The 27,911-nt window shown below is 42.3% G+C and overlaps 1 protein-coding gene across 1 annotated transcript; it reads left to right on the top strand.

The window, feature by feature from the left end:
• Positions 1-5: 5 nt before the first annotated feature.
• On the top strand, positions 6-27,675 carry MAP1LC3A (microtubule associated protein 1 light chain 3 alpha). The gene is made up of 4 exons (XM_089673293.1): positions 6-174; positions 18,808-18,863; positions 20,174-20,280; positions 25,357-27,675. Exons 1-4 carry the CDS (start codon positions 135-137, stop codon positions 25,514-25,516), a joined length of 363 nt encoding a protein of 120 aa, XP_089529419.1. The 5' UTR covers positions 6-134; the 3' UTR covers positions 25,517-27,675.
• Positions 27,676-27,911: the final 236 nt, after the last annotated feature.

Here is a 27,911-nt window from a genome sequence, read left to right on the forward strand (position 1 = left end):
CCGCACAGAGTGAGCTCAGAGTACCGGAGATCGTCGCTCGGTGCTGGTCGGGGGACTCGGGAGGAGAAGATCGGGGGGGTAGAAGAAGTCAGCGGGGAATCGTGTGAGCGGAGTCGGGGTTGGCAGAGCTCAGGATGCCGTCAGAACGGCCTTTTAAACACAGGAGGAGCTTCGGTGAGTGTTGACATGTTATGGACGATTCTATTCCCATCATTGTTCCCTGCTAGCCGGCCTTCCATTGTCCGCACACAAATCATGGATCTACCATGGATCCTAGGGAACAGGGACGTTGCCCCTAGCAACCGATTAGCATACATCCTTCATCATCGCTGAGTGGTTGCCATGGGCAACAGCGCCAGATCCAATGAAGGGAGCAGTCGGAAGTAGCAACCAATCAGCATCCATCTTCTATTTTCATAGCTTAAACTGAACAAGCTGAAGCTGGAAGCTGATTGGCTGCCACGCACAGCTGCTCCAGCCTAACCATGGGTAGGAAATCGAACAAAACAAAAAAACAATTGGGTCGGTGTGACTTTCCTATGGTTAGTGTGCTCACTGCAACAAGTCGATTTCTGTTTCAAGATCGGAAAGGAACAAAGAAAGATTTTTATTTTTTCTAAGGATTTTCTAATCATTAGTAAGCCAATTGTCGTAAAAGGAAAAAAATGAAGTGAAATGCTCAGTAGCGTTAGAGATTAGGGGAAAAAAACAATGTTTAATGTTTGAAAACGATTGGAAAAGTGCTGAAAGATTTATTGGGCCATCGAATGTTAGATCCAAAGAGCGGTTCAAATTTTTTTTTCCTTCACCCCCCCGAAATTTCATGACCAGCTTAAGCCGTGAGCAATACTGCTAGTAGTAGAGAGCGATCGCCCCCCCCCCCCCCCATGTTTAGTGCTGAAAATGATCATAAAACGATTGAAGTTCCCATACAATGGTTGCGTCATCGAATGTTAGATCGATAGAACATTTGGTATTTTTTCCAATTTTTGTTTCATTTTTTATGGCCACAGCTGAGTAGGAATCTAAACCAATCTGGTATGAGGCCGAATGATTGTTCGATATTTGCATAGTTAATCTCGACCTTTGATTTCCACTATTTAACAAAAAAAAACAGCCATGTTGGAAACATTTTTCCCAAACGAATGCATTTCAAACCCTGGGTCACTCCGAATACGATTTCTAAGTGGTGCGATTATGGGACCACATTTAAAGTGCAACTTCAAATAGCACTGATAGACACAGCTGCGATTTCAGTGCCACTTCATTTACAGTCTATGAGAGGTAAATCGCACTGAAGTGGTGAAAAAGTCACGCAGGAACTGTTCTTCAAATTGCGCTACTTAAAATCGCACCGATTAAGACAGCACCGTAGACAAACATTCGATGTGACTTCAGGTGCGATTTGCTGCAATTACATTGCATCACTTCTGATCATAAAGAAATCGACTGGAAAAAAAAAACAAGGATTTCATGTTGAAACTGATTGGAAAAAATGTTGATGTTGGCTGGAAAATTGATGGGATTGAATGTGATATCGAACAAACGTTTCAATTGTTTTTGTTGAATTTTCATTTGTTTTTCTACTCCTCTATGGCCACATTAGTAGACTTTTGTTTGACATTTTTGTTGTATAAACATTCGTTCATTAATTTCTGTAATAATTAGTCGGGGGAAATTGTCGTTCCTTTTTGACCACAGTGACGGGAATATTCAAAGGCGTGGGATGGCAATTTTTTCTCGAATATATGGATTTCTAACAGTGTATGTACAGTAGCTTTCATTCGGTAAAGTTCATCTCTTTGGAAATTGAATGTTAAAAGCAAAAGACCTCTTAAACTACTTTGGAACGACGTGCGAATGTTCTGAAATTTTTGTACGATTTACTGCGACTGTTTGTTTGAAATTCTACTATTGTAGACCCAGCTCTAGTAAACCCCCTTCTGTGAGTCCCATTGTCTCCAGCCAGGAGATTAGAGGACAATGGGGCTCTGCCAGACTATTCCTCCTTCTCAGTGCGGGGCAGACCAGGCCGAACCCTTTCTTTGTGATCGGTGGCTTCATGTGATCCAGGTTGGTCCTCAGCTTTCTCTGGATCTTGTCTTGGTAGGGACTATGGTTAGGGTTGCAGGGACCAGCGATGAAAGCAGACAGCTGCAGCCCCCATTGATTGTTGATGAGTGTCACGAGTCCCTTGTTTTCCAAGTCAGATGTACTTCTGCTTGTTCCAAAGTCTACAGCCGGTCACCAGAGGTCAGGGAAATGTTGGTTGCTCAACAGGCCCTGCCGAAGAAACGTCCATGTAGTGTAGCCCTGGAGGAGAAACAACTGCTAATGTCTTTGTAAGCTATAGAGAAGGCTCGTTGAACCCTCCACCTGTTTTACATATATCTACTATATCTGTGCTATGGTGATGTACTAGGTTGGTGCGCCCTCTTTGTTGTTGCTTTTATGAACCCTTTACCCTGGAGGAACCCTTTTCTGGTCCTTGGGAGCCCCAACTAAAAATGATATTTACAGTTCATGGTATATTAGTGTGATTAGCACAGTGTAGATACAGGATATACACAACATAAAATAGAAACTCTGACACCAAGAGCAGATCATGGTACACCTGGTACACTCTTCCTAGAAAGCTGAGGGGTGACTCTGCTGGGCATTCGTAGATGTAGGGGGGCTTTGATGGGCACACATAGATGTAAGGGGGGGACTGTGCTGGGCGCGCATTAGTGTAGGAGGGGGACTGTGATGGACAATCCATCTGTGATGGGTGTTAGTCGGAGGCCCTGTTATGGGGGGGGACTCTGATGGACATGTTGTTGGGGAACTCTGATAGGCACTCCCGGATGCTGGTAGGGGACTCTGATGGGCACTCTCGGATGTTGGCGGGGGACTCTGATGGGCACTCTCAGATGTTGGCAGGGAACTCCGGCAGGCACTCTCGGATGTTGGCGGGGGACTCTGATGGGCACTCCTGGATGTTGGTGGGGCACTCTGATGGGCACTCCCGGATGTTGGAAGGGCACTCTGATGGGCACTCCTGGATGTTGGAAGGGCACTCTGATGGGTACACCAGGATGTTGGAGGGGCACTTTTGATGGGCACTCCAGGATGTTGGAGGGGCACTCTGATGGGCACTCCCAGATGTTGGAGGGGCACTCTGATGGGCACTCCCAGATGTTGGAGGGGCACTCTGATGGGCACTCACGGAGGTTGGAGGGGTACTCTGATGGGCACTCACGGAGGTTGGAGGGGCACTCTGATGGGCACTCCTGAAAGTAATGGGGACTCTGAAGGGCACTCCAGATGTAAGGGGGCCCCTCTAATGAAAAAGGTTGCTGTAGAGAGATTACTGAACTAGAAAAAGCAGCATTGTGTAATCCTGTTTTGTCACTGATAATTTTTGTGTAGAAACCTGAATTCTTCCCTACGGGGTAGGTAAAAGAGGTGGTTGCCTTGGGCATTGCAGCAGGGGTGGGGTCAGAACTTTCAGCTTATGCTGTTGCAGCTGAAGTAGTTGCAAACTCATGGGTGGGGGCACCTTCTTGCCATTTTGCCATGGGTGCTAAAGGGCTTTGTCCCACCACTGCTGCTCATGTAATCTGGACCACTAAAAAGCAATACAAAAATATAGTCCTTTATGATCCAGATCTTAGTTTACAGCAGGGGTGGGAAAACTGCGACCCTCCAGCTATTGTGGAACTACAAGTCCCATCATGCCTCTGCCTTTGGGAGTCATGTTTGTAACTGTTTTGCCATGCCTCATGGGACATATAGTTCCACAACAGTTAGAGGGCCACACCTGGTCTACAGCCAGAAGATAACCATATTTTGAGTGGAGATCCCACCCTGTCCGATCCCAACCTTACAGTGTACAGTCAAGTGATCTCTAGACTTGGGTTAGCCAGCACTTGTTGACTAACTGAGGTCTGGACTGGGGAAAAAAAGGGGCATTTACCCCTGGGCCTCTACTGTACTAATGAGAAGTTGTTGAAATGGTGGTCTTGAGTAGAGAACCTTCACTATTCAGACACTTATTAGAATAAAGCCTACACTCAACGACACATGGTGGGCATCATATAACTATCAGACCTATGATCTCAGCTTCTACAGAGGGAGGGATCCAGCTTTGAGTTGTCCTATGACCAAATGCCAAGGAACACCAACCTTTCACTATGGTCCACCTATTGGCCCCTAGAGGACAAAGCATTGATGTAGGGGTTGGAGGAAGGAACCATGGCGTGCAGTTGGGGACACAACCATTCAGTACTACCTGGACTTTCAAATGCTGAAGGGATTGACATAGGCTGCAGCACTGAAATGGAGAGAAGTTGGGAGATACGGGCTGCCACAGAGGTGGGTATAAAACATGTCATGTTGTAGGGAACTTTCAGGGTAACTTTAAACCTACCACAAGCCTGGCTTACCCATACTTGCGTTGTATAATAAATAAGATCATCATGTTCTTTCATTCAAAAAGAAAATAATCTCCATTGTTGCTAACTGCAACAATAATTAACAAAGTCTATAATTGGATCACTAATGCCGGCCATACATGGGTCAAAATTCGACTGATTTTTCATCCGAAGAATAATCTGCCGATTTTCGCTCTGTGAGTGGGTCAATGGCACTGGCCGATTTTCATGGTTCCTCCCCTTTTCGGCAATTGGGCATGTTGGAAAATCCTTGAAAAACTACCGATTTTTGACTCAATGATGGTCAAATCGTACAATCATTTTTCCAAAAAGAATATGCGCATGGGCCGTGACCTGGAAGGAACAGAAGTTTCACCTGTTATATGGGGTGAACTTTATGACTTGGTCGGCCGATTTTTGAAATCACCATCTGATTACTGAGCGAACGACGGTTTCAATTTTCGGACGAAAAATCGCTCAGAATTCGAACCATGTATGGCCTGTATAAGGCTCGGTTCACACTCCTGCGACTTTGGATCCAACTTGTGACACCCAAAGTTGCAGGACATGTGAATTGCCATGCTTTTCTATGACAGCCGTTCCAGTTACTACTTCTGAAGTCACTGCACTTTCAGAAAAGGTTCATGTACTACTTTCATGCAACTTTTAATCTCAAGTTGCATCAAAGTCTCACTCCAAAGTCGCACTGAAAATCACGCAACTTTGGAGTCTCCTAGTGTGAACGGAGCGTAATCTTGAATGTGAAAGGTCCTAGGCTAAGGTCTACTGCCTAGATTACACTGGCGATGGGGTGAAAGAATGCTGGCTGGAACGTTCCGGGGGTTCTCCCGCACGTACCGCGTATAGTCTACCGTACAATGAGATAGCTGTATGCGCTTCACTCATGTAAATATCAATGTACAGAAGCATCAGCATTTACCTTTGTATGTGCGTAAGATGTCTTTCCTGAATGTTGAAATACATTTTATGCGCATGCGTGTGTGAACGCCGATGCACAGAAGCTTCAGTGTTACCAAACGTATAGCCATTCACTTGTATAGCAGGCTGTATGCAGCTCCCAGGGAACCGAAAAACGGCTGGAACTTTACTCCCAGCATATTTTCAGCCTCTCGCTGTCCATATGCATGAGGCCTTCTAATCCACCATGGATTTACAACCAGGAGGTTTCTGGATTATATAGAAATGATGGAGAACACAGAAAATGCAATATTTAATCTATGTCCTCTACATGGGATCACTGGGTACTGCATAGAAAACCAGCTCTGTCTAATCCGGTCCTCATAATCTGCCATCAGAACGATCACTGGTAGAAAATCGTCCCCTTCTAATGATCTCCTGACCATCTGCTCCTATATAGAACTCGTCATTCAGCCTTTTGTATTTACTGACAATCAGCATAATTACAGTGTTGGGGTTAATGATTGTGAGCTGTGTGATAAATGTACTGAAGGCTAGAATGTTTTCACCCAGCAGGTGATGGCTAATAACAGGTGTCCCCGTCACGTGGTGTTTATTTCCTTGTCACATTGCTGTACTCTTGTATTTCCTGTGATTCATCAGTTCTGGAATCTAAAGCGGTTAGATTAGTTTAGATTGAATACATGTGTACATTTCCAGTACCAGGAACCCAGTGAGAAAGCCACCTGGCATGCAGTTCTGGATCTTCAATGCTACTTCGATATCTGTCAGGGTCAGTGCTTGTAAATAGTTGAAGTGGAACTCTGGGCAGTGCAAAAAGTTTGGATGTTTTAAGTCGGACCAGCTAAAACTGATATTTTAGTTCTTGGGAGGTGTTTCTTTGAGAGTTCCTGGGTCTTTGCAACTGTTATGGCCATTATGAGGGGCTCCCACTCTCCTTGTTGTTGTGTTTTTTGTTTTTTTTTTACTATATATTTCAGATAGTGTAGCATTTGTAACGAAACAAAGAAACACTCAAAATCCCCTGGTAGACAGCAGCCGAGTCAGGAATTATGGTAGATCTCTCTGAGGTTTCAAGATCTTTAAGAAGCCAAGGCTGACTCAGCCCATTAGGCTTCCTCTATAACTAAAATATCAGGGTATAATATTATATTTTATATTATATTTTAATATTATATTTTATAAATGTATATATTATATTTAATAAAATGTAACAGCAGGAACTGGAACAAAGGAACACTCAAAACTTCCTTGTAGCCAGCTGCATGATTAGGAATTATGGTAGATCTCTCTGAGGTTTCAAGATCTTTAAGAAGCCAAGGCTGACTCAGTCCATTGGGCTTCCTCTATAACTAAAAGATCAGGGTATAATATTATATTTTATAAATGTATATATTATATTTAATATTATATTTTATAAAATGTAACAGCAGTAACTGGAACAGACAAAGGAACACTCAAAATTTCCTGGTAGTCATCTGCATGATTAAGAATTATGGTAGATCTCCCTTTTGAGATATCTAAGACCTATGAGAAGCCAAGGCTGACTCAGTCCATTAGGCTTCCTCTATAACTAAAATATCAGGGTATAATTATATTTTATAAAATGTAACAGCAGGAACTGGAACAGATAACGGAATGCTCAAAATTTTCTGGTAGACAGCTGCTTGGTTGGAAAGTTTGGTAGATAACCCTATTTGGGGTATCCAAGACCTTCAAGAAGCCAAGGGCTAACTAAGTCCACAAAGCTTCATCTATAACTAAACTATCAGGGTATATTTATAATTTGGTGAATATAACAGCAGGAGCTGGAACAGACAAAGGAACACTCAGAACTTCCTAGTAGTCAGCAGCATGATTAGGAATTATGGTAGATCTCCCTTTTGAGGTATCTAAGACCTATGAGAAGCCAAGGCTGACTCAGTCCATTGGGTTTCCTCTATAACTAAAATATCAGGGTATAATTACATTTTATAAAATGTAACAGCAGGAACTGGAACACACAACGGAACACTCAAAATTTTCTGGTAGACAGCTGCATGGTTGGAAAGTTTTTGGTAGATAACCCTATTGGGGGTATCCAAGACCTTCAAGAAACCAAGGGCTAACTCAGTCCACAAAGCTTCATCTATAACTAAACTATCAGGGTATATTTATAATTTAGTGACTATAACAGCAGGAGCTGGAACGGACAAAGGAACACTCAAAACATCCTGGTAGCCAGCTGCATGATTAGGTATTATAGTAGATCTACCTTTTGAGGTATCTAAGACCTATGAAAAGCCAGGGGCTGACTTAGGCCATGAGGCTCCACTTATAGCTAAAGTTTCATGTTATACACTCACCGGCCACTTTATTAGGTACATCTGTTCAGATGCTTGGTAACACAAATTGCTAATCAGCCAATCAGAATTTGAATGTGGCATGGTTGTTGGTGTCAGACAGGCTGGTCTGAGTATTTCAAAAACTGCTGATCTACTAGGATTTTCACGCACAACCATCTCAAGGGAAATCGAGACTCATCAGACCAGGCAACATTTTTCCAATCTTCTGTTGTCCAATTTTGGTTAGCCTGTGCAAATTGTAGCCTCCTGTTCTTAGTTGACAGGAGTGGCACCCGGTGTGGTCTTCTGCTGCTGTAGCCCATCTGCTTTAAGGTTTGAGGTGTTGTGCATTCAGAGATGGTATTCCACATACCTTGGTTGTAACAAGCAGTTATTTGAGTTACTGTTGCCTTTCTATTATCTTGAACCAGTCTGCTCATTCTCCTCTGACATCAACAAGCCATTTTCATCCACACAACTGCCACTCACTGGATATTTTCTCTTTTTTTGGACCGCAAAGTCACTTAAATCCTCTTTCCTCCCCATTTTGATGCTCAGTTGGAACTTCAGCAAGTTGTCTTCACTACGTCTAGATGCCTAAATGCATTGAGTTGCTGCCATGTGATTGGCTGATTAGCAATTTGTGTTATCAAGCAATTGAACAGGTGTGCCTAATAAAGTGGCTGGTGAGTGTATGTTTTAGAGGATGTAACAGCAAGAGCTAGAACAAAGGAAGGGTCAACATTCCCCAGTAGACAGCTGCACAGGTTTTAATTTTGGTATATCTCCCTGTTGGGGTAGACCTACAAGAAGCCAAGGGTTGACTCAGACCATTGTGTTTCACCTGCAACTAAAATATCACATTTAGTTAGATTGGCCCTCCAGATACTGCTTTTAACATACTCTTTTCATGTGTAAGGCCTGTACACACTATGATCGCCTGGTTTTCCTCTGTTTCACAGCAAGTCGAACTCGAGGATGGCACAAATTGTACAAAAATTCTTGAACATCCAAGGATTTTTTTTTTTTGTTTGTAGCAGCGTTGTAGCGTAGATAATTGTTGTTTGTTTCTGATCAAGCTCAGTCTTTTGTCTCTGATTTTTCTCAAAAGAAAACCATACATATTGAGTGGAAATTGGACATTGTGTTCACATTTGAGAAATATTTTGATCCCTTTGGAAATTTAATTGGGAAAGTCTAAATTGGATGTTGAAAGTTGTGTAAACAATTACGAAAATTGAATGTTCGGTCCTCGTACGGAATTTTTCTTCTGATTTTCTCATAGTGTGTACCCACGTAAGCCTTGCTCGGTTGGTGGTAAGTTCTCTGGCACCTCTGACACCAAAAGTTAAGACAATATCCATTGTTGGTGACCTTCGGGACACATTATCTTCTGAATCCCAATAATGTCAAAAATTCATTGTGGTAGGATATTTGTGCACAATGGTAGCAGCTGGCTTGCAGGGCATTGTGGTTTATTGGAGGTGGGGGTTGTCTTTTTTTTTTTTTTTTCTTTTTTTATGCCTGGAACGTAAAAACTTCTCAGCTTGACTCCTGTGGTAACCCTGGTGGGCCCTCTAGGTTGAGGTTCTGGTGTAGTAGCACTGGCTGTAGAGACAATCCCCTTGGTACGTCTTCGTTCGTGGAAATGAGAACAAGGAAACTTGCAGAAAAATGAGCACATCGGAATGATTTTCTTGGTAAAACCAGGACACTGAGATCTGGTCATGGGTTACTGATTTACAGACTGTAGAAGTACATTGCTTGATTCACTTGCGTGTGTGTGTTTATCAGCACTGAGGAGTCTGTTATGAGGTTCTATATATGAATCAGGAATTTTCGTCACTTCAGAGGTGTGTTGCTGGAGGGTCTGGACTTCAAATGGGTTCCAGAATATTTAACATTCCCATAACATAATGATATCCGGAGATTATTTTTTCCAGGCTGACATTTCAGTGATTGGATGGCATTTGTGTAATGGCTTTGACCATAGTGCAAAGATGGCCTCCAACCAAAGCTTTTGTTTCAGGTTTGAATAGATTGAGAATGGGTTAAAAAGGCCTTTCTCAACCAGGGTTTCCATGGAAGCCTTGGATTCCTCCAGAGGTTGCTGTGAGGTCCTTGAGCACCCTCCTGAGATAAGTAACCATTGACACCAATGATCTTTAAGCTGTGTGGGGGAGGACATTCTTCCCAATGACCACAAATGTAAGAAGCATCCTTTCCATCCAATATTGTACAGTACATTGAGGTGTGGCTTTAGGAATTATCAGGAGGGGGTTCCCTGAAAGGTATTTGAAGGGTTACTCCATTGAGAAAAGTTGGTTATATGCATTTACAGATTAACATTTGTGTCCCTTAAAGGGGATCTTCACCTTCCTAACCCTCCTTTTTTTTTTGTTTTTTTTTTGTTTTTTTTTTTTTTAACCCCTGTTTACCTGTGTTGGGTTCTACACAATTCAGATACTCACCCACCCAGTAGATCCATCGTTGTCCTGCCAAGATCCTCTTCTCGAGTCCCACATCCCATGTTTGTGTGTGACATCATCAGGAAGCCTGCCAGTCAGCCATCGGAGTCAGCCGATGGGCCTCCCGATCATGTGCCACTGGGCCTGCCACCTTCTACTCTTTCAAAGACTGGGATATGTGACAGGTGTTGGCATTGGCAACATTAAGGGCCCATTCACACCAGTGGACGCACATTATGCTCTGTAAAACACGTCTGCTGGTGTGTGTAGTGTACGGTTGGTGTGATGTGTTGTTACAATGTGTGATGCTGTTTTCTGTTTTACCTTTGTTGACCTATCACTAAATTATATTTCATTCTACTCTGCTGCAGTGCATTGCATCTCTCCGTAATGAGCTGCAAAGAAATCAACCTGCCCTACTCTACAGCATTGACCTGAGACTATAGGACATGAGGCTGATTGCCTTGTTGGTGTTAGGACTGTGTTGGGCAATACCACATAGCGCAGTCCAACGGGCCTGTTGTGTATGAGCCCTCAAGGCTTACTTACACAGCAGTTTCTGCGTTCAGTACTGCATGTGCGTTTGGGACGTTTTGCAGTGTTTTTGGTTGTGTTTAGGACATTTTTTTTGTGATTTTGTTTATTTTTTTTTTATATTTGCATTTGCAGTGTTCTCATGTATGTATTTTTTTTTTTTTTTAACCATTTGTGAATGAGTGGCCTGCACAGGCAAAACAACATACCCATACTTCACTGCATGTTCCCAGGTTTCAGGTGCACGTGCCCACCTGCTGCCACTGTGTACAATCACAGAGGGAGTATGTGGACGTGCACGCACCCAAAACCTGGGAACAGGCAACGAGGTATGGGTACAACACTGCCTGTTCCCAGGTTTTGGGCACACACACGCCCACCTACTCCCATTGTGACTGTATATAGCGGGAGCCTGTCCGCAAGTCCCAGGACATTCATGGCCAGGACCTGTTGATCTGCTGTGTATAGCCCAGAGCTCTGTGTTGACAGTCAACACAGGGCTTTGTACAGAGGGAGTCATCTCTCCTTTTGCTTTGCAGGGATGAGAAACTAAGGGATCATTAGTAAAACACAGCACACTTTACACATAATACATATAGTTAGGCACACACGTAACAACTTGAACACCCTAGATGTTAACCCCTTCACAGCCAGTGTCATTAGTACAGTGACAGTGTAGAGTATTATCACTGATCACTGTATTAATGTCACTGATGATTTTAGTGACAGTTAGCCAGTTCCCCCCAGCATCAGTTAGTGTCAGATTGCCCACCACACTATCACAGTCCCACTATAAGGCACTGATCACCGCCGTTAGTAGTATAACAAAAAAAAATTCCAATGTATATACCATAGTTTGTAGACTCTACAACTTTCAAGCAAACCAACCAATATACTCTTGTTGGGATTTATTTTATCAAAGACATATAGCAGAATACATTTTTTTTAATTGTATAAGTTTTTTTACAGCAGAAAGTAGAAAATATTGGGGGGGGGTGTTTAAAATTGTCTGATTTTTTTTTTTTTTTCATTTTAATAAAACAAAATGTGAACAAATACCACCAAAACGAAAGCTCTATTTGTGTGAAAAAAATTATATAAATTTTGTTTGCATACAGTGTTGCATGACCACACAATTACCAGTCAAAGTAGCACAGTGCCGAAAGGCAAAAAAATGGCTTGGTCTTTTAGGAGGTAAAATCTTCCGGAGCTCAATTGGTTAAATAAATTTAATTTCTCTTGCATGCGATCAAACTGCTTTTCAGGCTAGGTTCACACCTATGTAGTTTGCGTTTTGACCCGTTTCTGCAGTGCGTTTTCAATGTGCTTTGCGTTTTGGGGGGGGGGGTTTGGCCAACTGGTTTCTGGGCAGATCAAAACGCATCAGAAACGCACGCAAAGTGCAGCACTTGCGGTTTATATGTAGTGCTATTGATGTCTATTGGAAAGAAGTCCCTGAACCTTTCCAAAAAATTACGACCGCAAAAAACGCATAGTTGTGAACGTGATCCATAGGAAACTATGATAAATGGCATGCACTGCTTTCCTGCAAAATGCATAAAAAAAAACACACAGGTGTGAACCTGGGCTTAAAAACACGCTTGACTGCATATGGTGTAAGGGCTCATTTGCACCTCAATCCCCACCTTCAGTGTGCAGTTCCACATGGGCATTTACATGCATTTATAATGTTTGTGGTGTGTTTTTGCCATGTTTGCAGTGCATAGTTTAGACACGATCTTACTGAGTTGCATTGAAATGCATTTGTGGTGCATTGATGTACGTTAACCCTCGGTTCACACCTATGCTCTTTCTACAGCATTTTGCGGAAACGCGGTACTGTCCATTTAACATGATTTCTTATGGGACAGGTTCACATCTCTGCGTTTTCACCCGGTGCGTTTTTTGGAAAGGGTCAGGGACTTTTTTGAACGCAAAACGTTTCAATTTTGGTTCTATAGACTGCAGTGGGAATGCTGCAGAAAAGCATGTATTTCATATTTGCTGAGTGTTTGCCACGCTTTTGATGCGTTTTGCGTTTAAAATCTGCCTAGCAACAAGAAAAATTGAAAAACATGGGAAAAAAAAGCATCACAAATGAGGCAAAAACGTAATGCAGAAACGCACAAAACACAACCTGCATAGGTGTGAACCTAGGGTAAGATATGTTTACATGTGAAGAAATGCTGTACTTTTTTAAACGCACATTAAAGTGCTAATTTAAATACATTCATTTTTATTTTTTTTGCATATGCGTTCATGCTGCATTTAAAAATGCGTTTGACTGCGTCTGGTGTAAATGAACCCTGAAAGCAGTGTTTTTCCAGGCAGGTGGTGACCCCAAATGCCCCCCATTTAGGTCAGAGGAGTCTGTATTGGTTGTGTGAGGTAGGTTAGCCGTCTGTCCCTAATTCTGAAGTCGGCACATTGACAGTTCTATTTGTGACCCCAAAGTCGGTGTGGCAGTGACACGGCGTTCAGTGTTTTTCTTAGAACCTCGCAGTGTTTACACCTGAATTATACACAGAGAACATGGCTGCCCTCCAGGGCCTGTCCTTCCTCCAGAAAAACATGACACCCCCCTCCTCCTCCCTTCCTCCCCTCACAGGCTATTTTCATCTCTGGCTCTCCTCACTTGTTTGTTCAACACGAGCCGTTCCATCTATTAAAGTCTATCTATAGCCAGAACACTTCAGTTTTCTATAGATCGTAGAAGAGTTAGCCTTGCTTTCATTGCTGTCTAAGGCATTGTTGTGAAGATTCCTCCTCACATCCTGTCCCTGTGACAGTTGCCAAGACAGGAAGTGAGGGGAAATTGCCAGCGGGGACACAGACCACAAGGTATGGCTTTGTCCTGCTCTAATAGGGGATTGCAGAGGCCTGTGGTGCCGCAGGAAGTTATTAGAAGTACCTCAAAGTGTTACTAAACCCTGGACCATACATTCACTATATCCGGTCTCCCCAGACCCTGAATTCACTATATTCAGTCTCCCCGGACCCTGCATTCACTATATCTGGTCTCCCAGGACCCTGCATTCACTATATCCGGTCTCTCCGGACCCTGCGTTCACTATGCCTGGTCTCTCCGGACCCTGCGTTCACTATGTCCGGTCTCCCCGGACCCTGCGTTCACTATATCCGGTCTCCCCGGACCCTGCGTTCACTATATCCGGTCTCCCCGGACCCTGCGTTCACTATAGCCGGTCTCCCCGGACCCTGCGTTCACTATAGCCGGTCTCCCCGGACCCTGCGTTCACTATAGCCGGTCTCCCCGGACCCTGCGTTCACTATAGCCGGTCTCCCCGGACCCTGCGTTCACTATAGCCGGTCTCCCCGGACCCTGCGTTCACTATAGCCGGTCTCCCCGGACCCTGCGTTCACTATAGCCGGTCTCCCCGGACCCTGCGTTCACTATAGCCGGTCTCCCCGGACCCTGCGTTCACTATAGCCGGTCTCCCCGGACCCTGCGTTCACTATAGCCGGTCTCCCCGGACCCTGCGTTCACTATAGCCGATCTCCCCGGACCCTGCGTTCACTATAGCCGGTCTCCCCGGACCCTGCATTCACTATATCCGGTCTCCCCGGATCCTGCATTCACTATAGCCGGTCTCCAACAGTACACACAACATGGAAATGCAATTATTTTAGTAAATATAAACTGCTAAATACCTTTTCTCATCAGCAGTTAGAACAGTCTTGTGACTTCTATCAGTGTTCAGCAGAGCACATGTTAAAGCTTGTAAGAGAAGTTTTCTTTCTGCTCTAGGGGGATGCAGAACCCCTGACCTCTGTCTGGATTGGCCCTGTGCTCATTAACAGGCACTCTCCCAAGAAAAAAAAAATATCTCTAGCAATACACACCAAACTGAGCATGAGCAGAGTGACTCCACAGATATGTTTTATCAGGAGATAAGAGGGGGGCACTGGAAGAAGGGGAGGATCAGAGAAGACAGGATCAAACAGCCTTTTTTACACAGTGCAGAGGATTATCACCTAGGTTATACAGTGAGTATAACAAGCATGCTTTACTGCATCTACAGATGATTTTACTGTTGTGGGTTTAGTAACACTTTAACCCCTTTTCTACTGGGGCAATTTTTTTTTTACTTTTTATACGTGAAATTTGCAATATTAGTTTGAAGAGTAATTTAACTCTTTCAATGTCAGGGCCATTTTTGCCCCCCCCTTTTTTTTTTTTTTGCACACCTACCCATGTCAGTCCTTAAATTTGCGTGCACCCGTGAAACGGAAACTACCTTTGGTACCCTAGATGTTCACTAGGCAACACTTTAACTCTACTGTAGACCTATAGGAGCTATTAAAGTGGAACTTTTTAAGTAAAAATGTGCAAATGGGCAGAAGAGACGTAAATTAAAGTGTTCTTAAACCCACAACAGTAAAATCAGTCTGTATATGCAGTAAAGCATGCTTGTTATAATCACTGTGGAACCTAAGGGGTTAATCATCCACATTGTTTAAAAAGGCTGTTTGATCCTGTCTTCTCTGATCCTCCCCTTCTTCTATTGTCCCCAGTCCATCTACTGATAGAACAGAGCCTTGGGGGCAAGCTGCACATGCTGAGTTTGGTGTGTATTGGTAGAGAGTTTTTTTTTTTTTCTTTGGGACAGTGCATGTGATTAGCATAGGGCTAAACAGCGCTGTCCAGACAGAGGATCAGGGGTTATGCAGCCTCATAGGACAATCAGGGGAGAATGAAAACTCCTCCTACAAGCTTTAACCAGTGCTCTGATGGACACTGACAGAAATCACAAGACTGCTCTAACTGCTGATGAGAAAAGGTATTTAGCAGTTTATATTTACTAAAATAATTGCATTTCCATGTTCTGTGTACTGTGGGAGATCAGATATAGTGAATGCAGGGTCCGGGGAGACCAGATATAGTGAATGCAGGGTCCTCTGAGACCAGATATAGTGAATGCAGGGTCCGGGGAGATCAGATATAGTGAATGCAGGGTCCGGGGAGACCAGATATAGTAAATGCAGGGTCCTGGGAGACTAGATATAGTGAATGCAGGGTCCGGGGAGACCAGATATTGTGAATGCAGGGTCCGGGGTTTAGTAACACTTCCTGTTCGCCCCTGTGCAGTGAGCTGCACATGGGCAGCTCATTGTACAAATTCAGCAATGCCAAGGTGACTGAACTCCCACGCATGCGCAGGAGTGATGTCATCTCGGCCCGGCCAATGGGCAGCTCATTGTACAAATTCAGCAATGCCAAGGTAACTGAACTCCCACGCATGCGCAGGAGTGATGTCATCTCAGCCCGGCCAATGAAAGTGGCTGGCTATCGCTACCCTGAAGCCAGCTGACGGGGAGCTCCAGGACACCATATTACAAGTATAGGTTTGCTTTAAATATGCACAATGGCCCTGAAATGATTGCTGTCATTGCGGAGTGCACGGTGATATGTAACCTGTGGTGCCAGCAACGTGTTCATATGTAGGTATGCCCGATGTGTGCACTGACGTGTGTGGGGGTGGGGCAGACTTAACATTTTTTGGAAGGGTTTTAAGTGCTTGGGTGTGCCTTAGTGAAAAAAAAAAAAATTAAAAAAATTTACAAAGGACTTTTACACAAAAAATTCTTTGTTTTTAGGCATTCTGGTGTTTTTTTGTTTCTGGTAAGCTGAGATATATTAACTTTTGAGTTTAGAAACCATTTGGTGTATTTAGTGAAACTTCATGTACATTCGTTATGTGCAAATGGGGACAAAATCAAATGTTATTAGGCTACTTTTTCTACAAGTCGCATGTTATTCAAATGAATAGAGTGAATGGTGAAAATACCATATTATAGCAATAGATGGAGCTGATGATCATAGGAAATAAATACTTATTTCCTATCGCCATCTAGCAGCCACAATGCAGTATATATTTTTTCTTTTTTTTGTACTGCGTTGTATTACATTTAATAAATAATTATTATAATAGAAAAAAAACAGCCCTTAGTTTGCGTTTTGAACCCAGTACAGCCAGAATCTGCAGGCTGTGCACTGTGATTGCAGGTACAAGATTCTGCACAGAGATTGATGCAGTAGAACAGTGGTCTCCAAACTGCGGCCCGGGGGCCAGATATGGCCCTTTGCCTTTATATGGCCTTGGGGCACTATTTCACCAGCCGTCACCAATGAAGGAGCACCATCTCCCCTACTGACACCATCAATGGGGCACCATTCTTCTCTTGGATATCAACAATGGGGCACTGTTCCTCTCATCAAAACCAATGATGGGGCTCTGATGTCGGGGCATTTTCTATTCCCATTGGTCACAGTCCAGCCCCCCTAAAGTCTGAAGGACTGTAAACTGGACCTTTGCTTACAAAGTTTGGAGACCCCCGCACTAGAGTCGTTTGTTTGTTTTTATGCACACTTGAATTGAGCCTGCTTTAGGCCCAATGTACACAGGACACTTCTGAACGATGGAAACTGACTGCTGGAAAACGTAGGTTAAATAACGTCTGTTTAGCCGCGTTTGCATATTGCGTTTTTGCGCGTTTGCGTTTAGAAGCATTTTTTTAAAGATAAGCACAGGAGATCCTCCCAAATGCCCAGAATGCACTGAAAAGTGGTAAATTATTAACTGTTTCAGGGAAATGCAGAGAGTAGAAGCAGAGACAGCAGTATGTGTTGATATTAGCTAGGTATGAGTTGCTCATTAACATTTCTTTTGTTTCCAAGGGTGGCAAGGTGTCTGGTGGAGGGAGTCATTAAGGTCACCTGGCAGGGGGTCTTCCTGAGGAATTTGAGGTGTGAATGATCATTAACATATCTTTTGTTTCCAAGGGTGGGAGAGGCCTGAGGTGTGAATTGGTCATTACAATGTGTGACAAGCTTGGTAGGAACATCCTGTGTTCAGTGTTTTGTCCATCTGAGCACCTTGAAAACACTTTGCATGCATTTTTCATGATGAAAAAAGGCTCTGGACAGCATCGGGAACTGGAAGAGTTAAAAAAAAATTGCAAACGCTTATAAACGCGATTTGCCACATTTACAAGCGTTTTGCGTTTGAAACCCTGATAAAATCGACTGCTGAATGCAAGTTTGGTGCGTTCAAAAAAACGACTGTGAACTCAAATGCCTGTAAACGAAGATGTGTACATGGACACATAGGAAAACATTAGGGTGAGTTCAGGGGCTGCTGAAAAAAATGCTGTTTATCAGCATATCAGTTTATCAGCTGCAGTGTACATGCGCCCTTAATCTATGTAGATCATGTGGTTTTGGAAAATGCTGCACTGTGGCCACTAGATGGAGCTGACAGTTGTAGGAAATAAGTATTCCTGATGAGTGTCTGCGCTGTCTAATGGTCATAATGTGGTATTTTCCTGATTCACTCTATTTTGAATGAATAACATTTGACCTGGAGAAAAAAAAAGCAACACTCCATTCTCATAGAATGAATGTATATGCAGTTTAACAGGACGAATAGTTCTGCACATTTTTTATAAATGCACCCCTAAGAGTCAGTTCGCACTACATGCGTTTTCAGTTGCTTTTTTTCTGCATACAAAACACACAAAGTAGGTTATATGGTTGTCAATGTCATAGTTCACACCAGTGTTTGCAGTTCCAGTGCATTCCAGTTGCAGAAAAAAAGTAGAACAGGGTGCATTTTTTTTCTGCACAGAACTGTACTGGAATGCGGTAAAACACATAAAAAATGCACTGGAATGCAAATGTTCCTATTTGAATTGAAGAAAAAGTGAGAGGGGAAAAAATGAACTGGAATGCATGAAAAAACGCACTGGAATGCGTCAAAAACGCATCAAAAACACGCATACAAAAACGCATCCGGAATGCATCTGACCTGTGTTTCCATAGTGTGAACCAGCCGTAAATGTAAGAGTCAGCCTACATTTGAAGATAGTTCTTGCTGCCTGCAGCCTCCTGGCTTTGAGAACATCCTACTGCCCCCCATCCTGGAAGGTGAGTCCTTAATTCAGCTCAGTGAGGGGCATTTCTCTGTCTCCAACATCGCCCTCTAATGGTGAAAATGCTGCTCTACTTCTGCGTTCCAGTTACCAGTTAGGATTTCCCTTTGTTCCTATTGTGTGTATTTTCTGCTCCACTATTTGTACATTTGCCAATGTTTGTCTCTTTTCTTTTAGCTGAAAGATGTGCAGAAGTTCATCAGATCCGCGAGCAACATCCCAATAAAATCCCTGTAAGTAAACAAAATATGTTAAAGAATCCCTGTCACTGTTTGTAAATCCCAAAACCAAACCTGCAAAGAAAAGGGTTAATATCTACCCCTCCTGCCACCCATGTTACCAATGACTGCTGAGTGCAGGACCTGGGCTGGCTGAAAAGTCTTCGACATTTATTTATTTATTTCAGGTACTTATATAGCGCCGTCAATTTACGCAGCACTTTACATACATATATTGTACATTCACATCAGTCCCTAACCCTCAAGGGGTGTACAGTCTAAGGTCCCTAACTCACATTCAAACATGCACATACTAGGGCCAATTTAGACAGGAGCTAATTATTATTATTATTATACAGTATTTATAAAGTGCCAATAGTTCGCTCAGCGCTGTACATTACAAAGGGGGACAGAACATGTGACAGAACAATACCAATACAATGCAAAACATGAGGGGATCGAGGGCCCTGCTCTTTCGAGCTTACAATCTAGCTTACCAACTATCACCATACCAACTGTCACTATGGGGTTTATTTACTAAAGCTGGAGAGTCCAAAATCGGACTCCCTTCTGCATAGAAACCAATCAGCTTCTAACTTCAGCTTGTTCAGTGAAGCTTTGGCAATGAAACCTGGAAGCTGATTGGTTTCTATGCAGAAGTGAGTCTGATTTTGCACTCTCCAGCTTTAGTAAATAAACCCCTATATGTCAGTGCTGGTTTTTAAATGCAATTGCTATAGCCTGCCGGCAGTGATCATTGTTTTTTACCAGCAGAAATATATAGCAATGTGGGAGGGATTCCCTCATCAACACTGACTGTGTTAATGGGGAAATTGAGCGTTTTTGTTTTTTGTTTTTTTGTCTTTCCACCACAAGTGGAAAGAAAATTGCATCATTCATGGGCTGCTTAAGTTGCTGGAAGGCAGCATGTGTGACCTGCTTGAGGCCAGACAGTTGACAGAATGGCAGCTGAGACCACAGGGGGACCCTTACCTTGCCACAAACAATTTGATTTGTCATTTGAATCTGCAAAAAATCCCCCTCTAGCGGGACCCAGAGAAAAAAAAAATAACCCAATAACCAAAAAAAATTTTTTTTTGCTTTACATGCACATTACAATAACATTGCAGGGCAATCGGCACAAATGTTCTGATCTGAGGTTTCAAAACCAAAAGCACTCAGTCTACCGCTTACAGTATAAAACTTTTGTAGCCACTTCCAGGAAAGATGGTTTGCTAGCTGTACGTGAAATGTTCGAACAGAATGATGTCATCCAAAACACGTCCAGCCACTGATACGGTGACACAGCTTCTCCTCTGTTCTAGGTCATCATCGAGCGATATAAGGGAGAAAAACAGCTTCCCGTGTTGGACAAAACCAAATTCTTGGTCCCGGATCATGTAAATATGAGCGAGCTGGTGAAAATCATCAGGTAACCACGAAAAATATTCTATATAACAACACAGCCTAATGTCACCACCGAGATGTATTATATCCAGGGTTTGTCACAGAACTTCTCACTATATAAATAATTGTGACTATACTCAGTACAGATGTTTCTCATTTAAAGTGTAAGTTCACCTTCAGCAACATTTTTCAAAAAGCCCCATAAGGAATTCCATATCCCCTGAATAGAACATACCAGCATTTCTTTTTCAAATGCTGTTCCTGCTCCCATTACACATTTTTAAAAATTATTTCAGGTACTTATATAGTGCCGTCAATTTATGCAGCACTTTACATATATATTGCACATTCACATCAGTCCCTAACCCTCAAGGGGTGTACAATCTAAGGTCCCTAACTTACATACAAATATTAGGGCCAGTTTAGACAGGATCCAATTAACCTACCAGCATGTCTTTGGAGTGTTGGAGGAAACTGGAGTACCCGGAGGAAACCCACACAGGCACAGGGAGAACATGCAAACTCCAGGCAGGTGGTGCCGTGCTTGGGATTAAAACCAACGACCCTAGTACTTACTGCCAGGCAGAAGTGCTAACCATTTAGTCACTGTGCTGCTTCACATGCAACTGTGGGTGGCTGTGTCCAAAAACCACTGAGCCCTCCATCCTCCTCTGCCCTATCGTTTTGTAGGAGGGGCTGGGTGCTACAATTCTGTGCTCCATGTCGGCCACTCCGGGCCATTCAAACTGTGTGCATGCGCAATGTGTGCTCTCTAGCTGAGTTTAGCCACTGCAGCTAGAGACAGAGAGAGCGCAATGTGTATGCAATCCGTATGAACGTCTAGGATCAAACGCTAGGTGTTACACAATTGTAATGTCCTGCAAACGGCAGAGCAAAGGGGTATTGTGTGGGGCAGCAATTTCTGCGGAGATGTCCCCACAGCTGCATGGAGGAGCATTTGTTTGTCTTATCCATGGGATATGGAATTGCCTAAGGGGGGCAACACTTAAGACCTCAAGCATGCTAGGAGTCAAAAACACCACTTTTAAGGGCGTTTGACTTATGGTTTTTTTTCTTCCTATAAACGCCACTCGATATGTGTAACCATGCACACATAGGTGTTTAGAGGAAGAGAAAAAACCCAGGGTCAGCCCATTCAGGAGAGGAGCGTTTTGCCGCTAAACATCTGACGCGGCTAAACACGCTTACGTTTAGCAGTTGAGCATTCATTTTCAATGGCCAGAATAAATTAATATTCTTGCCAATGAATTGAATGAACACCAAAACCTTTGTGGCGCTGTTTTATCGCTGTTTTATCACACTGTTATGTGATTGTTTTATGTTTTTGGGGTTATATTCGAGATGTGCAAAGAGAGATCACTTGTAGGTATAACATTTAATAAAATAATGACAGCTACAGATAACAAATGTAATAATATTAGAAAATATACCCATATGGAAGAAAACTATATTTTAAAAATATTCTTCCCAAATATATTGCCATATATTTAAAATACTACAATTTTCAATTTAATATACTATATATATATATATATATATATATATATATATATATATATACAGCATGTTGAAATGCGTTTTTTATTGCAAAATATATGAAAAATATTTTTAAAAATACATTTCAAATATACTGTATGTCTATAAAAATCTATATTTTTGGAATGCATTTACAAATATATGTTAAAATTACTTTTTTATATGTTAAAAAAAATCTGAAGAATATGTTTAAAAATACTGGGCAGGAAGGGGTTAACATTTGGGGCAATCAAAAGGTTAACTGTGCTGTTTTACATGATGTGCTGTGTGGGTCTTACTAGGGAAACATGCTGCAGTGTATTTCTCTGCTATGCAGGGCGTGCGCCCCCGTCCGGAAATGCAACTCAGGTGTGTATATATACACGTGGTTTTACGTAGCCCCGCCACCCTGTAGCAGTTCTTCTACTATAGAGCAGCGGGCAAGCAGTTTAAAGAACACGCATTTGTTATTTATCACCAGGTTCTTGCTGGCGGTATTTTAGAAATTTACAAAATAACAATTAAAGGAACTCTGCACTGGCCAGAAAGTGAAAAGTATACAATGTATCAATGTGAAAATGTTCTCCTCTGAGCTCAGGTATGAAAATAAATAGTAACATTTCATCAGAGGGAGATCATTTTGTAAATGAAAGCACACTACAATGTTTTCATAGTTTCACATAATTGCTGTGTACCTTTTGGTGCACTTTTAGCCTGCCAAAAAAAAAAAAAAGTGAAAAAACACCAAAAATAACGCAAAATGTAAGCGCTAAATATTGCAAAACATAAATATTTAATGCATTCGATAAGTAACGCTTTTTTTTTTTTTTTTTTTTAATTAAATGACTACTTTTGAAATATCGCATTAATTATTTTAACTCAGAATTCTTGCGGTATTTATCTCTTAGTGAATTGACTCCTTGGCCAGTTGGTAATGACATTCCTTTGGTATGAAGTCAGCTAAGGTAACCAGGATATTGTGAGCCAATTTTAATAAGGAAACATGAAATTTACACATCACGCACCTAAACACATTTGAAAAAAGTGGAAACAGGTGTAATAGAGCTACCGCCTTCTCAGTCCAAACCTGGTGCTCAGGCTATGAGGCGTCCAATGCCTCTGTAAGACAAAATCCACTGGAGAAAAAAGTTGGCACCCGGGAAGATCAAGAAAATGTGGTCTTTATTAATTAAATCACATGCATACATCTGTAAAACAGTTGAGCTTCAATGCCATTTTCAGGACTAAATCTGCAATAATTTTTACTTATGGAAAATAAATGATGCTTTTAAATATTAGCTCCTGTTCTTAAATTTTATTATTTATAAAAGTCCATTGTTATTAGCAGTAGCTACAGTGTATCTTGTATAGTGTATTTCATTTACATTTTAACAAGCATTGATAATACTGACGTGATCTTGCTACATAGATCAGCTTTCAAATTGATAAGGGTGTTCACCTAACAGGAAGAACTCTAGGATGTACTTCTTATGTCTTTCAATAGTTAGCAAGAGTTTAGGGTTTTTTGAGGGTTTCTGTTGTTGTATTTATTTCATTAATAAAAATATTTATTTTCAGTTAGATAAATGTAAAATGTTGCGTATTAATATTACATTTTTACTACTTGCTGGTGGCAAGCTCCAGACAAAAAGACTGTGTAGAGACTAATGTACAGCTGTCATATGAAATAGGTCTAAAGAGAAAGAGAGATCAGATTATACACACTACGAAATAAGTATCCTCCCATGGGGGTTCAATATGTGCACGAACAGGAACCAAATTGAAGAGGAAACCGCAAAACTAGGTCCTGTAAAAACCAAAAATAAATATAACTAATAAAACAGGAAAAAGTATTTAAAAAATGTGCATACAACATTTGCTAGGAGTTGCAAAACCCACAACAGTAAAATCAGTCTGTATATGCAGTAAAGAATGCTTGTTATACTCGCTGTGTATAACAAAGGGCTAATCCTCCACATTGTTTAAAAAGGCTGTTTGATCCTGTCTTCTCGGATCCTCTCCTACTTCTACTGTCCCCAATCAATCTGCTGAGTGAACAGAGCTCTAGGAGTCACTCTGCACATTTCAGTGTATATGGCTAGAGGGTTTTTTTTTTTTTAGTCTTTGGGAGGGTGCATGTGATCAGCACAGGGCCAATCAGCACAGTCTAGAGAGAGGGTCAGGGGTTATGAAGCCTCATAGGACAGTCAGAGCAGAATGAAAACTCCTCCTACAAGCTTTTACCAGTGCTCTGCTGGACATTGATAGACGACTGCTATATACTGCCAATGAGAAAAGGTATTTAGCAGTTTCTATTTAGTAAAATAATTGCCTTTCCATATTGTGTGTACTGTAGGACAGAGATATCCAAACTTTCTAAACAAAGGGCCAGCTCACTGTCCTTCAAACTTTAGGAGGGCCGGACTGTGACCATCAGGAGCAGAACATGGTATTAGGGGGGAATAGTTTCCCATCATTGGTATCAATGGGAGGAATGGTGCCCCATCATTGGTATCAGTGGGAGGAATGGTGCCCCATCATTGGTATCAGTGGGAGGAATAGTGCCCCATCATTGGTATCAGTGGGAGGAATAGTGCCCCAGTAGGAGTAATAGTATTCCATCATTGGTGTGAGTGGGAGGAATAGTGCCCCATCATTGGTGTCAGTGGGTGTAATAGTATCCCATCATTGGTGTCAGTGGGTGTAATAGTATCCCATCATTGGTGTCAGTGGGTGTAATAGTATCCCATCATTGGTGTGAGTGGGAGGAATAGTGCCCCATCATTGGTGTGAGTGGGAGGAATAGTGCCCCATCATTGGTGTCAGTGGGTGGAATAGAGCCCCATTATTGGTATCCGTGGGAGGAATAGAGCCCCATCATTGGTATCCGTGGGAGGAATAGTGCCCCATCATTGGTATCAGTGGGAGGAATAGTGCCCCATCATTGGTGTGAGTGGGAGGAATAGTGCCCCATCATTGGTATCAGTGGGAGGAATAGTGCCCCATCATTGGTGTCAGTGGGAGGAATAGTGTCCCATCATTGGTGTCAGTGGGTATAATAGTGCCCCATCATTGGTGTGAGTGGGTGGAATAGTGCCCCATCATTGGTATCAGTGGGAGGAATAGTGCCCCATCATTGGTATCAGTGGGAGGAATAGTGCCCCATCATTGGTGTGAGTGGGAGGAATAGTGCCCCATCATTGGTGTGAGTGGGAGGAATAGTGCCCCATCATTGGTGTGAGTGAGAGGAATAGTGCCCCATCATTGGTGTCAGTGGGTGGAATAGTGCCCTATCATTGGTATCAGTAGGAGTAATAGGGCCCTGTTGTCAGTGGCAGGAACTATGCCCCACTGTTGCTGACAGTGGGGGGGAATAAGATCCCAAGGGCCAGATAAAAAGCAGGCAAAGGGTCACATCTGGCCCCAGGGCCGTAGTTGACCACTGCTGTAGACCACTGCTATAGGAGACCAGCTATAGTGAATGCAGGGTGATGGGTTTAGTAACACTTTAAGTAAGCTTGAAAAAAGTATTTAATTAATTTGGTCTAATCTTTCCCTAATCTAGACGTCGACTGCAGCTGAACCCAACCCAAGCTTTCTTCCTGTTGGTGAACCAAAGGAGCATGGTTAGTGTCTCCACCGCCATCTTGGACATCTATGAACAGGAGAAGGATGAGGATGGCTTCCTCTACATGGTGTATGCATCCCAGGAAACCTTCGGCTAATTTCAGCCAGCTGATCGCTCAGTGTGTACATTTACGCTCATGTGCTGATAGGAGCATGTATGTGAAGCTGTGCGCACTGGCATTAATGTTTGCACACGTTTTCTTCTGTAGTCCAACCAACACTCGTCTTTACTTCAATACTGTGCACAGACATTCCACATGCCTTGGCACACCTGCGTGTCAGAATCATTATCCATCGCTACGTACACCTCCAATAACATATCACATATCTTCTACACCACTCACTGTACACAGTCATTGTAATGCTGTCACAGTATAATTATATAGGCTGCAGGAACAATAAGTTAGGCCTCATGTATGTATAAAATCATCTGAAACGAGGACTGTGTGGTATGCAGGACAGCCAATCAGATTTTTTTTTTCTTTTTCTAAGCATCTTAAATGAAGGAATACTGTTGCTATGGGTAAAACAGATGATTCACCTTTCATAGACTTTCATAATGAAGCCTTCGGCCTTATCTAATAAAGTGTATGTCCAGCCTTAACCTTTTCCGTTAGTTTAAGATGGAGTGGGAGAGATTTACAACCCCTGGCAGATTTTTGCTGCGATCAGAGGCTCTGTTAGAGGGATTTCCTTCCCACTAAGGACCCTTTCACAGTGGCATGTCCTTGCAGTCAGTGCATGCTGGAGGTGCCATATTGCCTCTTAAATGCCTGCTAACCATGGGTCAGCCACTCTTCTATGACTAAGCTCCAGTGGGAAGGGCGAAACACGTTGGAAGCTTGGTCTGTGGGGAAGAGCCTGCTGAGGCCGGGTCGGGAGTGAGGTGTTCCCCATGCACATAGATTGCATCAAGTGAGTGCTTATAACGACACTCCAAGCTCCATTTTGGGTCACCATGGGTCAACTGCTGCTGACAAAACAATCCCATGTAAAAGAGTTCTAACCGTCTTTGACGATTTCACCAGACAGGAAGTTAGGGTAAATCTGCAATAGAGGCACAGATGGCAATAAAAAACTGACAGGGGTTCTATCCCTCCCCTATTTTGGTAAGAAAAAGCTTCTTTTTTTGTCTGTGTTGCTTTTGAAGATTTTCTCTCATTTTTGCTCTGTAGAAACAGTTGTCACCAGAACAGGAAGTAAGGTGTAATCTCTGTAACTGAGCCCTGGATAGCAGGGGCTTTAGTCCTTTACCAGTCTACCTAGAAAATGTAAGGTTTTGGCTGGGCACACACTTAAAGCAGTGCCACCCACAACAACCTACCAAAATTCAACTTACTCAAATACAAAATAATGGCAGTTGTCGCTATGTCAACTGCCAGTTGTCCTTTGCATTTAGCACCCCACAATGTTTTGTTTTGGTTTCTTTTTTATATATATATATATATATATATATATATATATATATATAAGCCGGCTATTGTTTTTAACTAACGCCATACTTGTATTCTCAGCCTTTTTTGGATCATAATAATTTCAGCTTGTGTATTTGTACCCACACCCACCGTCTTGTGACGTTCCTCAAGGGCCTTACACACGATCACTTCCTGTTTTCCACCATTTCTGACATATCCGAATTCTAGAAGCCACCGTTGATGATGGTGTATTTTAAACTGGAACTCGACATAGGTTCTGAAATATTTGAAAGATGTTGTAGATCCATTTCATGTTTATTCAATATGAGCGCTCTACTGCCAGGAGGCCTTGATGTTTTACAAAAGACGCTGAGAGATCATTTTCCAGCAATACGTTCGATTAGGAACTCATTCAGGTTTACACATCTTTTTGCATGTCGTTTATTATTATATATATATATATATTTTTTTTTTTTTTTAAGTGGCCACTAGCTGGCCTCATTATTTTCAGTTTGCGTGGTAAAAGTTGAAGACAAACCTTTTTAAGGGGCAAATTTTAATGGTTTTGTACAGGTTCGGAACCCCCAACCTTTTTGCTTGTTCTGTTGAAATGTATGGATTTTATGTAGTGTTTTTAACTTTTTTTTTTTTTTCTTCTTTTGACAATTCTTACAGGTTATTTTACATTTACTAAAATTTACTATGTGTATCTATAACCAGACACCCCTCTCAAAATCTGAAAAAATGTATAAAAAAATTATATATGTGTATAAAAGCTGATGTGTATATACAGAGGGATGTTCCATGTGTATAAAGATTAAATAAAATTATGTGGCAGACGATTTATTGTGGGTCTGGTTTATAAACCTCCTTTAAGTCCATAGTTTGCACATTTTTTGGCTGAAAGCTTTGCAGGTTGATTGCTGTAAATTCAGAACAACCCATTATGCAGTGCAGAGTCCCCAAGGCTTCACACTGCTCTATTGCAAAAACACAATAAAAATGCATATATGATTTTGGTGCATTTTTGGTGTGTTTTCTGGGTGCCTATTACCCGGCATGCACCCGTGAAATGTGG

This window comes from Staurois parvus, unplaced genomic scaffold, assembly GCF_062004578.1.
Source record: "Staurois parvus isolate SC_StPar_1 unplaced genomic scaffold, SC_StPar_1.0 ptg000137l, whole genome shotgun sequence".
NCBI classification, from domain to species: domain Eukaryota; kingdom Metazoa; phylum Chordata; class Amphibia; order Anura; family Ranidae; genus Staurois; species Staurois parvus.